Consider the following 15,261-nt stretch of genomic DNA (forward strand, 5'->3'; position numbering starts at 1 on the left):
AGGGTATATTAGGCAGGAGGAAAGTTATTTCATCTATGCTGAAATGTACCCAATTTATCTTTTTTTAAAAGATTTTATATGTATAGGGCTGGGGATGTGGCTCAAGTGCTAGCGCGCTCGCCTGGCATGCGTGCGGCCTGGGTTCGATCCTCAGCATCACATACAAACAAAGATGTTGTGTCCGCCAAAAACTAAAAAATAAATATTAAAATTCTCTTTCTCTCCTCTCTCTCTCTTTAAAAAAAATTATATGTATATATATATTTTAGTTGTCAATGGACCTTTATTTTATTTATTTATTTATATTTGGTGCTGAGAATTGAACCCAGTGCCTCACACATGCCAGGCAAGTGCTCTACCACTGAGCCACAACTCCAGCCCCAAATTTATCTTAATATTATTGTCAGGAACATACCTGTTACCAAGGTCCAGTAATAAAGCTCCACCTATCACTCTAATGCTTTATTTATGGTTGCTGGAAAACTGACCAGGGTCTCACAAGGGAGATCATGGCAGTTACAGCTCATGATGGCTTCAGTCATGTCAAACTCAATCCATGAAATCAATCTGTTCTAACACATCTCTGAGTAGAAACTTGTGTTTTCAACTTTCTTGTTCTTTGGAATAAACATCAAGACTTCAACTGCTAGATTTTAAGAGCATTTACCTGTCTCTTAAAATAGGTATATTCTGGGCTGGGGATGTGGCTCAAGCGGTAGCGCGCTCGCCTGGCATGCGTGCGGCCCGGGTTGGATCCTCAGCACCACATACAAACAAAGATGTTGTGTCTGCCGAAAACTAAAAAATAAATATTAAAAAATTCTCTCTTAAAAAAAAAATAGATATATTCTGATGTTTTGCTTTTTTTTTTTTTTTTTTTGGTACTGAGGATTGAACCCAGGGGCACTTTACCCCTGAGCCACATCCCTAGACCATTTTATATGTAGAGAGAGAGTTTTGTCAAGTTGCTTAGAGCCTCAATACACTGCTGAGGCTGCCTTTGAACTTGCAATCCTCCTGCCTCAGCTGCCAGAAACACTGGGATTACAGGAGTGCGCCAATGCATGCTGGGCTCATTGGTCTTTTTTTTTTTTTTAAATCTCCACATACTTTCTAGCCACTTCCATGGCAGCCTCTTTTTATAAAGATGTAATGACAAGGTATCATTATGTTGCCCAGACTAGGCTGGAATTCCTGGGCTCAAGAAATTCTACTTAAGCCTCCCAAGCAATTGGGACACCAAGTGCGCCTCATTGCATCAGGCTAGTCTCCCTTGTTTGAATGCTAGTTTCTCTTTCCAATTACATGCTAGTTATTTCTACCTAGGTGATCCTTGGGGACCTCAAAACTGACATGTGCTAAATGAGACTCATGTCTTTGCATTATATCAGCAACTCTTTCAAGCATTCCTATTATTCTGTTAATGACTTAGAGGGGGAAGAGAGGAAATCATTTCTTCTTTTTTAATTCTCCCCCAAAGAGCTCCAAATCTGGGCTGGGGATGTGGCTCAAGCAGTAGCGGGCTCGCCTGGCATGCGTGCGGCCCGGGTTCGATCCTCAGCACCACATACAAACAAAGATGTTGTATCTGCCGAAAACTAAGAAATAAATATTTTTTTTTTTAAAAAAAAGAGCTCCAAATCTGTTGAGCTGCAAACAAATGTTTGTGACTTTTCTATGTAGTGCCATTTCTATTTGTCCTTTTCTTTCTATTCACTCTGCTACCATAATTTACCCTCCTCTTTAATCATTGCTAGACAATACAATACTTATTCGTTATTTATTTATTTATTGGCAGTGTTGGGGATTGAATTAGGGCCTTGTGCATGCAAGGCAAGCACTCTACCAAATGAGCTATATCCCCAGACCCTTAGTTTTTTTTTTTTGGTACCTGGGATTAAACCAAGGGACACTTAACTACTAAACTATGGAGCCACATCCCAAACACTTTTTGAGACAGGGTCCTGCTAAATTGCTGAGGCTGGCCTTGAACTTTGGAACCTCTTGCCTCTGCCTCCTGAGTCACTGGGATTACAGGTGAGCACCAGCAAGCTTGGCACTTATTAGTCTTTCTAAAGTACAACCATGATAATGTCATCCTTCATGCAACATCATCAGAATAAATAGCTCCCTAGACTGGGGGTGTAGCTCACTGGCAAAGCAAGCTTGGTCCATGACTTGGGTTCAGTCCCTAGCACCAAAACAAAATAACTACCATGTGCTCACACAATACAAGGCAAACCTTTATCTTGTCATCCAAAGCCTTCTCCTCCCTACCTTATATTTTTTAAAATTTGAAACAATTTCTCGCTAAATTGTCCAGGTTGGCCTTGAATTTGTAATCCTTCTGCCTCAGCCTCCCTATTCACTAAGATTAGATAAGTGTACTCCACTCCTGGCCATACAATGTTTTTCATAATTTGCTTCCAATTTTTAATTTCACATCTGTACCTGCCGCCGTCATCCCCACCCCCAAGTTTGGCAACAGTACAAGGTGCTAGGAATCCATTGGGAAACAAAACAGACAAGGTCATTAACCTGTGAAGCAATTCCTTTTCAGAGTTGTTCCTGCTTCCCGAATTTGAACTTGATCTTGGTCCAACTCTTTTGCTCCGTTTATCCTAGACCAGGCACTTTCTAAGAAATTACCTGCTACTATCCATGGCGATTCCTAAAGTGCTGGGCATCCAACTTAGCGCCTCATGCCTACTGGGCAAGTGCTCTATCACTTAGCTATATCCTCATCCAGAGGCCCATTTTTTTTTTTTACCCCAGGTTTAAATAGGTTCAAAATGTCCCAGGAATTAGGCTTGCCTGAGAAAGGGGCAAGATAGAGCAGAGTAAGTTGATTTCAGTGAGAAAGGCCTGCCTTTACCAAAAATCATTATAGCCTCTCGCTTTCTCTTCCCGCAGGCCAGGACTCGGCCCTCTATCGTGGTCAAGGCTCTTTCGCTCCTTCTCTTCAGGCGCAGCCTAGGCCAACCTTGTCTCCAACCTCCCTCGCTCCCTCGGGAGGGTTCTCCCTTACCGAAGTTGCAGTTCCCGCCTTGGTGCTGGAAAGCCCGCTGAGCTCACGGAGGAGGAACTTTTCACTGGTTCCAGCCTCTTCTGGCGCGGAGCTCCAGGACCCGCCCCCCGCGCCAGTTGCCAGGGAGCGGTTGCCATAGAGCTGAGCAGTTGTCCGCGTGCGCAGGCGGAAGTCCCGGATTGAGGCGCCGCCATTTTTTGCTGCCCGGACGCGGAGCGAGAGGCAGAGAGAGTCGGAGACGCTATCCGCTTCCATCCGTCGCGCAGACCCTTCCGGAGCCGCTGCCGCTATGGATGATCGGGAGGATCTGGTGTATCAGGCGAAGCTGGCCGAGCAGGCTGAGCGATACGACGGTGAGTTGGGGGGGCAACGGGGAACTGGAATTCTCGGACCCTCTGCCGCCGCCCACAGAGGCCGGGAGCAGGAGACAAAATGGCGGCATCGTCTCCGAGCTTGGCCTGGGGACGTGGATTCGGGAAGTAGGAAATGGCCTGTGCGCTCCTGGAGCTATGGGAGGCCCCAGGCCCAGGGACTTGACCCCGTCTGTGTCCTCAGCTGTAGACACTCTTGAGGCGGGAGGCCGAGGTGATAGGGTGGAGGTGTTGGTTGTAAAATGGCGGCTGGGGGGGGGGGAGGGCGAGTCCCCGGGCGGGGGAGGGGGAGGAGATGGCGGGTGCTGTCTCCGGGCGAGCAATCCCCAAGGGAGCTTCTGGGACAGCCTTGAGATATGATGAGCAATTGGGTGGGATGAAGGGGGAAGAAACACCCGCCACATGGGGGAGAGAGCGGAGACTGGGAGCTGTAGCGCGGGCGCCTTTCAGGGAAATATGGCGGGTGGGGGCGGTGGCTTTTCCCCGGAGGCCCAGTGTGGGGCGGCGGCTGTGGAGTCTCACAAAGGAGAATCCTTCCGAGCGGAGGGCTTCTTTAGGCTTACTGTGGTGGGTAGTCTTGTGGGAGAGTGGGAATCACAGCAGATCATCCTTGGGTGGAGGCAACCGAGATGGTGCAATCCGATTTCTTGCCTTAGGCCGGCACACCTTGCAGTGTGGGGTTTTGGGCTTTTCAGCCTCGGCTTTTGGGAGATGTCCTGAAAAACCTCACTCGTGCACCCTTCCCTCGGACTAAATGGCAGAGGCCGAAGTTTCTGTAGTATTTTTCAGGCTTGATGAGCACTAGGTTCTGATGGATAGAACAGGAGACAAGGGGACCATGACTTCTTAGTTCTAGTCTTTGTAACGCCCGTGCCTCCGTCTACCCATTTGTAAAAATGTTGACTTAACTGTACGCACCATTATGACACATGGAAAGACCTGTGGAGAAATAACGTTATTTCAAATAATGTTCGGTAATTGGATTTTGGTTGACTCCCCAGGCTTGGAATGCGTGTTCCTACTTCGTGTTGGGATCTCAACGTATTCCAGGCAGTCAGCTGAGGTTTGGGGTTTGGGATTATGAATGTAGGAGATCCTACTATTTTCTTGTTTTCATTTTAAGTACATGATTTTACCCACAAATTTCTTTGTTCATTTGGTTTTGAGAGGGTTGGTGCTGGGAATCAAATCCAGCATTCTCTACCACTGAGCTAACACCCCCACCCCCCTATTCATTTGATTTTTTTTTTTCCGTCCTGTTTTAGAACTTTATTGTGTCTGTCTACTCAGTTATAGCAGTTTTATTTTTTAATCCCACCTCCCAATGGTCCACTACGTTTGGGATCTAGATACTTGAGTTATCCCCACCTCTGTTAAACTAGCACTAAAAAGGTAAAAAAAAAAAAAAAAATGTGGCTACGGGTTTTAATGCTTTTGTGAGGAGAGGTGGGATGAACCGTTTATTCTTAGGGTTTTCTTAATATTTAAGCCACTTTACACTTTTCAAAATATTATGTAGTGCCTCCCCTTTGAATGCCAATTTGGTCATGTGAATAACTTTAGGGTCAGTCCAGGTGTATATCATCAGAAATTAGCGTTCTGGAATTTGAAAAGGAGAAAAGGTCCAAAACTCAAATTTAGGAAAGTGAGCTGATTGAAATTTTGTGTTGTGGATTTTTAAATTGCTGTTTATATTGAACAAGTCCCTGTTGGCAGGAGGAGGGGAATAAGATGGGGAAGTACAGCTCAAGGTCAGCTTTGTCTTTATTTCAAAGTGTTTAAAAATGAAACAAGTGTAGGTGTGCTTGTATGGAAGTCCCACTGCGCCCCCCCCTCCCATGCTGCACATAGGTTCCCTTGGTAATCTCCTGCCCTTGGGAGGAAACTTGAAGTTATATTTGCACGATTTCTGATTTTGGGGGATTTAGGCTCTGAATAAACTTGATATAGTAACCGAAAAGCAGGTAGGAGAAGTTTCTTTTTTTCCCCTCCACTATTTATTTTTTTTAACTCCTTTAAAAAACTGATTTGGAAGCCCATGATAATAGTAGCTTCTAAATAAATGACAGATTTAATGATCATCATTTTTGTGATTTGAGTGCTGAGTATTTTTGACCAAAGCTCTTCATAGGATTCTACTCTTAAGATAAAGCCAAATATTTGTTTTGTTCCTATCAGGGTTTAAACAGGGAAGAGAAAATAGGATATATAGGGTTTACAAGGTACTCCTGTGACTTAGGGCGTAAGGAAGGGATTCAGTGGAAAAGTAGTAGAGGAAGACAGTCACTGGAAATCTGCCCCTGTCCACTACTTGATTGACTGCAATAATTTATTTTGTTTGAAGGGGTACTAATAACTAGCTACTACAGAACTTATCAGGTGTGGGGAGTGAGAGTGCATTGTAATAATTTAGATTTTGGGTACTTGGTTATAAATGTTGGTTCTCCATTAGCCCCTTCCCTTTGTTACTGCCCTAGGCTTATCTTTTATTATTTTGCATCGTGTAGAACCTAGTGCTTAAACTTCATTCTCATTTAATTCTAACCTGGAGAATTGAAATTAATAGATTAACTAATGGTACTCCAGAAAAAGCTAAGCTGTATTCAGGAATGAAATGATTTTAGGATTGCATATAAATGATATTGAAGTTTGGGGCTAGGGCTTTGATTAAATCTAACATCCCCTCCCTTATAAGTCAGTAGTCCTTAAGAAATAGTTTTTTGAATCATTTGTAGCCACGTTAAGCAAGTCTCTTATCTCCAGAAACCAGTCTTGCCTTGCCTTCCTATATATGAAACATACTATTATAAGAAAGTAAGGACAATAGAGGGGGAAAATGAATACTTCCTTCATTTTTGGCAGGGGAAAAGGGAGTAAAGATATTCACATACACTATTTTTGGGCTTGTATGGCAGTTGCTGTTCTTGTCCGTTCCTCACCTATCTTCACTTGTCAAGATTGGCTCTATGGGTGGTGGGGTTTTTTTGAAACAGGGGTACTAGGATTGAACTTCGGGGGCACTTGGCCACTGAACCACATCCCCATCCCTATTTGGTATTTTATTTAGAGACAGGGTCTTACTGAGTTGCTTAGCGCCTCACTTTTGCTGAGGCTAGCTTTGAACTCCAGCTCCTCCTGCCTCAGCCTCCTGACCTGCAGGGATTTCAGTTGTATGCTAGTGCGCACAGCTTGGTGGAGGTTTTGATAGTCATTTTTGGCTCACTGAATATATCAACACCAGAATGAGTCTGTTCTGAGAAACTTTTGAGTTGTAAGAACCCTAAAGCCTCAGGGCTTGGGTTGTGGGGTTGTGGCTCAAAGCCTCAGGGATTGGGTTGTAGGGTTGTGGCTCAGCAGTAGAGCGTTTGCCTAAGCATATGTGAGGCCCTGGTTTTGATCCTCAGCATCACATACAAATAAAATAAAATGAAGGTATTGTGTCCACCTACAACTAAAAAAAAGAAAGTGAGAACCCCAAAGCCTTAACAGCTTATTCTGCTGGTGGGTGCAAAATGGGGGGCACGTTTTGAATGAACTCCTTAATAAATGTCTTGTTAGGGAAAAAATAGTGTTTAAAAACCATTTGGACTACCAATTCTTTGAATATAGGCCAGTAATAATTTTTTATTGCTATTTCAGTTAATGAGCTATATTGAATAAATTTTATTTTTCCTCCTGCCTAACTGCATAATAATTGATAACACAATTTTAAGAATCCCTTCTATAGGTGTTTTTAGACTATGTAGAAGGGTTGCTCTTCTGTGTACTTTAGATTTTTTTTTTTTGTAGTTGTAGATGGACAGAATGCCTTTATTTTTTTAATTTTTATATGGTGCTGAGGATTGAACCTAGTGCCTTAGGCATGCTGAGGTGAGCACTCTACAACTGAGCCACAACCCCAGCCCCTGTACTTTAGATCTTTATACAGCATCATGCATACTTCATTTTTATTCTGGTTTACACAATTTTGAATTATAATGAAATCATTAAACATTGCAATTCAAGGTGGATGAGTACATTTTAAATACTGTAATTACTCTTAATCTTCCTATAAAATGGTCTGAATTTGAACCCTGGTACAGGAAGAACATTTATGACAAGTATTTAAGCTGAGCAAATTTTGGAATCAGTTAAGTGCAAGCAAACATTGAAAATCCATATAAATGGACTTTTCATAATTGTTTTATAACTTGGTCAAAGGAATAGCATTACTATTTATTTAAGCAGTTGTAGGGATTGAACCCAGGGCCTTGCACACTTCAGGCAAGCACTCTGCCATTGAGCTACATCCATCCCCAGCCCTACGAAATAATTTTAAAGTTTCTTGTCTTTAAACTGATTCTGGTAAGTGAAATTTCAGCCCAGTAAATTAATGTATCTAATTTTATAAATTTGCTTTAATACTTTCAGAAGGTGATCTGAAGTATGAATTTGGAAAAGACTAAAATACTAACTTTGCAGGGAAGAAAATGAAGTACATGTGTATACACAAACTGACAGGCATAAGATAATGGCTAAATTTTAAAACTTTTATGTTGTATTTATTAAATACTATTTTATTTTTGTACTAGGGGTTTAACCCAGGTATGCTTTACCACTGAATCATATCCCCAGCCCTTATAAATTTTTTATTTATTAGCTAGGCACAGTGGCGCATGCCTGTAATCCCAGCGGCTTGGGAGGAGCAAATGTTCAAAGCCAGCCACAGCAATGGTGAGGTGGTAAGCAACTCAGTGAGACCCCGTCTCTAAATAAAATACAAAAATGGACTGGGGTTATGGCTCAGTTGTTGAGTTCAATCCTCAGTACCAAAAAAAAAATTATTAATATTTTTTAGCTTATTTTATGCAGTGCTGAAAATGGAATCCAGTGTCTTGCACGTGGTAGCAGACACTCTACCACTGAGTCACATCCCGCCTTTATTTCTTTTTAAATTTTTTTTTTTTAGTTGTTGATAGACCTTTATTTTATTCATTTATCTATGTGGTTTTGAGAATTGAACCCAGTGCTTTATGCATGCAAGGCAAGCTCTCTACCACTGAGCCACAACCCCAGCCTCCTTTATTTATTTTTTGAGACTGGGTCTTGCCATGTTGGTGAGGCTGTCCTCAAACTTGAGATCTTCCTGAGTCACTCAGATTACTGACATGTACCACTGTGCCTGCATAAATATCACATTTATATAGAGCATCATAACTCACAGACCATTTTCAGAAAGTTTTTACTTAATTCATGTAACAATATTGAACTAAGGTAGAGTTGTTACTTTCCTTTTATGGTTCAGGAAATTGAATTTGAAACCATATCAAAGATTTTTCTGTTGGCAACTATTAAATGGTAAAGTCAGAATTTGTCTGCTGACCTTCAGACCAGCACTCTTTCTCTTTACCCACTGATAAAAGTTCTGTTAGTAACCAAGTAAGCCTTTTGGGAGCAAAATGGGTTATGTTCATTTAGTGATTACCTCAAGTAGCGTCTTTATGTTTATGACTTGTCTAGTATCCACTGTAATTATAGATAAAATATTGTCACACTTTTCTAAAGAAAGTGTGCTGTCTTTGAGAACTTAAAATTCTATCCCAGAGGGGCTGGGGATATAGCTCAGTTGGTAGAGTGCTTTCCTCATGTGCACATAGCCCTGGGTTCAGTCCCCAGCACCCCCCCCCCCCCAAAAAAAAAGAAAAAAGAAAAAAAAATCTATTCCGAAGAGAATGTGTGTGTTCACATGCAGGTCATAACCCCTACCTTTCTTAAAAACCATAGTTTATCGTGGTGTTTATATTAGAATATGGCTGATGGCATGAGTTTTTCGTTTTATTTATTTATTTATTTTAATTTATTTTTTAGTTGTAGTTGTACCCAATATCTTTACTTATTTATTTATTTTTATGTGGTGCTGAGGATTGAACACATGCTAGGTGAGCACTTTGCCTCTGAACTACAGCCCCAGCCCGAGTTTTTGTTTTATATTAGCAAATACTTTTAAAAGATGCCGGAACTTTGAGGATGGGATACCATAGGCATATGTATGATTCATAAATGTTGTTGCAAGTTGTGTAGCTCTGTAAAACAGTCCATTAAGGAACAGTGAGGAATAGCAACAAATGGTGTTTTGGTGGAAGGGGTTAGTAGGAAATGAACTCTTGTACAACTAAGCTCTGTCTTCAGTTCTTTGCATTTTTTTTTTTTTTTTTTTTTTTTAACATTTTTAAGACAGGGTCTTACTGAGTTGCTTAGGTTGACCTCAAACTTGAGGTTGTCCTGCTTCAGCCTACCAAGTCAAGTCTGGTGTGTGCCTGTTTAAAATCATTATTCTTTTTTTTAACATTTTTATTCGTTGATGAATTTAAAAAAAAAAATTTATTGGTATGTGGTGCTGAGAATACAACCCAGTGCCTCACAACATACATGCTAGGCAAGCGCTCTACCACTGAGCCATAATCCCAGCCCTAAAAAACACCCCTGTGTTAAATCTCCAGTAAACTGCCCCTAACCCCCAAAAAATTATTAATGTTTTTGAAATGAGCATTTAGCACTTGGATACAATTAAATACTTGTCAATATAATATTGTGGTTTGACCTCATTAACCAAATGTGCGTGTTTAATCACACCCCTAGGAACAGTTTCAGAAGCTCATCTAAATATACTAAATAGTACCAACTAATAATGCACAATTAATTAATTTACCTTCCAAATCAGAACACTTTGAAAAGAGGGGATACTAATTCATAATTGTTCTGGAAAAGCTGGCATAAAAACTGGGATCATCCTGGGCCACAAACTTGCCCTAAGTCATCCTACTTATTGCCATTTGTTTTCTTACGCTAGTTTTCTTATAATCAGACAGATTTCCTAAACTTTGTTCATCTCTTTAACATATTAGCTCTTCATCCCCAGAAGTTTTTTTTTTTTCTTTTTCAAATAAGATTAGCATTTAGCATAACACAAGATAAAGGAAAAGTAGAAGATTTCCTTTGTCTCTTTACCCATCAGAAGGGGAATGGAAAAAGTCAAAAGATATGGTGGTGGCTGAAAATAGAAATTACTGGCTGGCATACAACCAGTCAGTCTGATGGTGTCAAAGTCAAATTGGTGGTTTCTTTATAACTACTAGTTTTGTGTTTAGAATGTAATAGATCCAGATGTTAGCAAACATGCTAAGATCAGAACTTTTTCTCCACATTTTTTTTTTTTCCTTGTGGTGCTGGGGATTGAACCTAGTATGCAAGGCAAGCACTCTACCAACTGAGCTATATCCCCAGCCCCTTGTTTTTATTTTTGGGTACTGGGAATTGAACCTAGGGTCGCATAACCACTAATCACATTCCCAGCCCTTTTTATTTTGAGACTGTTCTGTCTAGAACAGTGAATCCTATACAGAACAGTTCAGAAAACGTACCTGGTTTATCTTTTTCCTTTTTTGCAGTGCTGGGGTTTGAATCCAAGGCCTCTCTCCACATCCTAAGCAAGCACTCTACCACCAGGCTTTATTTCCCAGCCCCTGGTTTATGGTTTTTGAAATTTAATCTTGAATTTATTGCTTTTCAAGTGATCTTCAACAGCATTTTCAAGTGATCTTCAGAAACAGCAAATCTGGCTGGGATTTTGGCTCAGTGGGTAGTATGCTTGCCTAGCAAGTGTAAGGCGCTGGGGTTGATCCTCAGCCCACATAAAAATAAATAAAATAAAGATGTTGTGTCCATCTACAACTACAAAAATATTTAAATAGAAAGAAACTGCAAATCTGTCATAGAAAGTCTTGATTTATAATTAAGTCAGGATTTTATATAAAGCAATATGAAGTATGTTTAATTCTTCGTTTGCATACAGTATTTGGAGGAGACATTATATTTGAATAAGGAGTTATGCCTTTCATATTTTGGCAGATATGGTAAAATGCAAAAATATTGGAATTATTAGGTTCCTCATCTGTAGAATGGAGATTAATGTCTGCATTGTCTATTAACAGGGTTGTTAGAAAATACTGAAATTGCAAAACATAATACTTGTATTTTTTTAATATATGTATATCTTTAGTTGTATTATTTTTATGTGGTGCTGAGGATCGAACCCAGTGCTACACTCAAGCGAGACAAACTCTCCACCACTGAGCTACAACCCCTTATGAAACATTTTTATCCATTGTGAAAAGTCAAATAATTGATTTTGGTACTGAACTACTAGGATCATATTAGAAGATAACCTTTTTTTTCTCTTTTTTGAGGCAGAGGTGGTACTGGGGAATGAACCCAGGGGTGCTTTACCACTGAACTACATCCCCAGATCCCCTTCCCCTTAAAAAAATTTCAAGATAGGTTCTTAAGTTGCTGAGGCTGACCTTATGCTTGAGATCTTCTGCTTCTGCCTCCCAAATTGCTGGGATTGTGCCACCATGCCCAACTCTGATAACCTACCTTTTGATGATGTAATTCAATAAAAATGATGAAAAAAAAGTTGACTTTGCTCTCCTCCTCTTCTCCATACTTTAATTTTTTGGGTCATTTATTTTCTTAGTCTTTACTTTTTATCTCTTGTTGGAGCCTCAACTTTTTGGTTCTACTGCGGCCAACTAGCTTCCTTGCAGGCAGTATTCCCTTAAATTCTGAGAGGATATATCTGTTTCAGTGGAGTAAGAGGGATTCCCCTACCCCCACCCCAAATTGTAGAATCTTGGTAGGAGATTGTGGACGGTCAGGGAAGGAAGGTCTTTTTAAGGCTAAACAATTTACATTGTCCTCTTTTTAGGGAATGTATTATTGGTATTAAGATTATTGAGCTGTACTGGGCATGGTGGTGCACAATTGTATTTCCAGCTACTAAGGAGACTGGGCAGGAAGATTCCAAGTTCCAGGCCAGTTTAGGCAATTTATTGGGACCCTCTCCTAAAAAATGGTGTGGGTGGGTGGAGGTGGCAGCAGCAGAGCTGGGTATGGTGGTGGTGCATGCCTGTAATCCTAGCCACTAGGGAGGCTGAGGCAGGAGGGTTGCAAATTCAAGAGCAGCCTTAGTTACTTAGCAAGGCCTTAAACAAATTAGTGAGACTCTGTCTCAAAATTTTTAAAAAAAAAATTAAATTTGTGGCTGAGCACTCCTGGGTTAAATACACAGTACAAAAACAGAAATCCATGTTGGGCTGTCTGGGGGTAGCTCATTGGTAGTAGTGCTTTCCTAGCTAGTGTGATTCAATACCCAGCACCAGGGGCTGGGGATGTGGCTCAAGCGGTAGCGCACTCGCCTGGCATGCGTGCGGCCCGGGTTCGATCCTCAGCACCACATACAAACAAAGATATTGTGTCCGCCAAAAACTAAAAAATAAATAAATATTAAAAAATTCTCTCTCTCTCTCTCTTAAAAAAAAAAAAAAAAAAAACCCAGCACCAGACTTTGCAATAAAGAAAAATATTGTAGGATATTTTCCCCCCTTCCTTTTCTTTGTACTGGGGATTCAACCCAGGGGCTCTCAACCACTGAGCTATTTTATTTTTTGAGGCAGGATCTCGATAAATTGCTTTCTAAATTGCTGAGGCTGACTTTGAACTTGGGATCCTCTTGCCTCATTCTCCCCAGTTGTTGAGGTTACAGGCATGTGCCACCATCCCTGGCTAGTAGACTATTGTGTTTTGAAAGTTTTAGCATTTGAGCTGATGGTGCAAACCTGTAATCCCAGCTGTTTGGGAGACTGAGGTGGGAGGATCACTTGAATCCAGGAGTTCAAGGTCAAATCACCTAGGAGCGCAAAAAAATAGAAAATAGAAAATTGATGAGCTAAAGAAAATATCACTGTTAACTCTGAAATATACAGGATTAAAGTTTTATAAAAGACTGGATAAGATTTGGAACTTATGGACTGGGGGTGTAGCTCAGTGGTAGAGGGCTTGCCTAGCACATGTGAGGCATTGTGTTGGATCCTCAGCCCCACATAAAAAATAAATAAAGGTATTGTGTCCATCTACAACCAAAAAAAAAAAAAAAGATTTGGAACTTAGCAGTGCAGCAGCATGATCCTTTATTTATTTATTTACAGTGCTGAGAATCTAACCCAGTGCCTTACACATGCAGGAATACTGCCTGCAAGGAAGCTAGTTGGCCGCAGTAGAACCAAAAAGTTGAGGCTCCAACAGAAGTTAGAGATAAAAAGTAGAGACTAAGAAAATAAATGACCCAAAAAATTAAAGGCAAGTGCTTTGTCACTGAACTACAGCCCCAACCCTGACCCTCTATTTTATAAATAATTTTCAGGGATGTGGGGGAATGAGCACAGGGCTTTCCTCTAAAATAGTTAATATTGTTTTCTCCCCTCTCCCCTCCTCCCTCTCTCCCTCCTCCCTCTCTCCCTCCTCTCCCTCTCTCTCCTCCCTCTTCTCTCTCCTCCCCTCCCCTCCCCTCCCTCTCTCCCCCTCCCCTCCCCTCCCCTCCCTCTCTCCCCCTCCCCCTCCCCCTCCCCTCCCCTCCCCTCCCCTCCCCTCTCCTCTCCTCTCTCCTCTCTCCTCTCTCCTCTCTCTAGGGGTTGAACGCAGGGTAGCTTTGCCATTGAGCTATATCCCCAGTCCTTTTTATTTTTTATTTTGAAACAGCTTCTCTAAATTGCTTACATCCTCACTAAGTTGCTGAGGCTGATCTTGCAATGTTTGCTCAGCTTCCAGGGTTGTAGGGATTAGGATATGCACTACCTTACCTGGTTTACTGTCTTTCTTACCTAGACTAATAACTGGTCACCTTTATCATCATACTGCTGCTTGCTTACACGTGTGTATGTATGTGAGAGATAATTTGTTTTATTGGGGGATTAGGTCGTGAGCTGGAAAATGTCACCTTGGGGTATGCCCCTCTGTTTGCTCTTGTGGCCTTGATCTTTCATTTTTTTAATGGTGCCAACATTTCTCTTTGATCCTTTTACCTGTTATCCTTTCTTGTTACAACTACACAGTGTTTCCCAATTTTCTTTCCACTGTTTTAAGAGCTGAAAGAATTTTGGTGCATTAGTAGTACTGTTGAGATGTTTTACTTTTGTATGACTTATAAAGAGATAGGAGACTATTTGATTGGCAGCTATTTTAGAGGTCCTTGTATCAAGTCTGGATATGTGCCCAAGCCCTCTTTTTATTTTGTTTTTTTGAAACAGGGTCTCATAAATTGCTCAGACTGTCCTACAATTTGAGATTTGCGTGCCTCAGCCTCCTGAGTAGCTGGGATTGCAAACACCTACCACCATGTCCAACTCACAAACTTTTAAAGTATGGTTTAATTGGCTTTTGAGGGGGCACATGGCAACACTGTAGTGTCCCCAATTCCCAGCCTCTTTTACTTAATTGACAGGAGCATGTGAGTGTTTGGCTAGTAAAATATGAGCAGGAAGTGTATGCAAAAGTGGTTGAAAGTCTCCTGGTTATTCTGTGTTCTTTTGGTTTTTTGACCAGGGTGTCTTCAAGTAGCAGGTGGTACAACTATAGCTACAAAATGGTGGACCCTCAGACATGTTGAGGAAGAAATAAGCCTTAGTTGTGTTCAGAATTCAGTGGTCTGAAATTCACTTCCTCTATTGGGGGAAATATAGAATTCTTATTTGCAAATCAGAACTTTGAGTCCACCCCCACCCGCACCCCCCACCCCTGTAGGAATTGAACCTAGGGTCTTACACATAAAAAGTGGTAGAGCACTTTAGACATGTGAGGCTGAGCAAATGCTTTACCAATGGGACATATCCCCAACCTGAATTATCAGTTTAGAAATGTTAAAAAACATGTTTACTGTCTCTTATGCTCTCAGTTTTGAGATTCCAAGTATAATACATCCAGGCTTCTTTGCCTTATAGAATCTTAGGGGAGGCAAAGCTGTTCCAAAATTATGTGCCAGTTTCTCTT

The 15,261-nt window shown here is 41.2% G+C and overlaps 1 protein-coding gene across 1 annotated transcript in view; it reads left to right on the top strand.

The window, feature by feature from the left end:
* The first annotated feature begins 3,198 nt into the window (after window positions 1-3,198).
* Window positions 3,199-15,261, top strand: part of Ywhae (tyrosine 3-monooxygenase/tryptophan 5-monooxygenase activation protein epsilon) — a 37,344-nt gene continuing 25,281 nt past the window's right edge. Inside the window, exon 1 of the mRNA XM_027924561.2 lies at window positions 3,199-3,381. Coding sequence (XP_027780362.1) covers window positions 3,318-3,381 — 64 coding nt within the window. The 5' untranslated portion in view covers window positions 3,199-3,317. The remainder of the gene's footprint in view (window positions 3,382-15,261) is intronic.

The sequence above is a fragment of the Marmota flaviventris genome, chromosome 17 (assembly GCF_047511675.1).
Source record: "Marmota flaviventris isolate mMarFla1 chromosome 17, mMarFla1.hap1, whole genome shotgun sequence".
Lineage (NCBI taxonomy): Eukaryota > Metazoa > Chordata > Mammalia > Rodentia > Sciuridae > Marmota > Marmota flaviventris.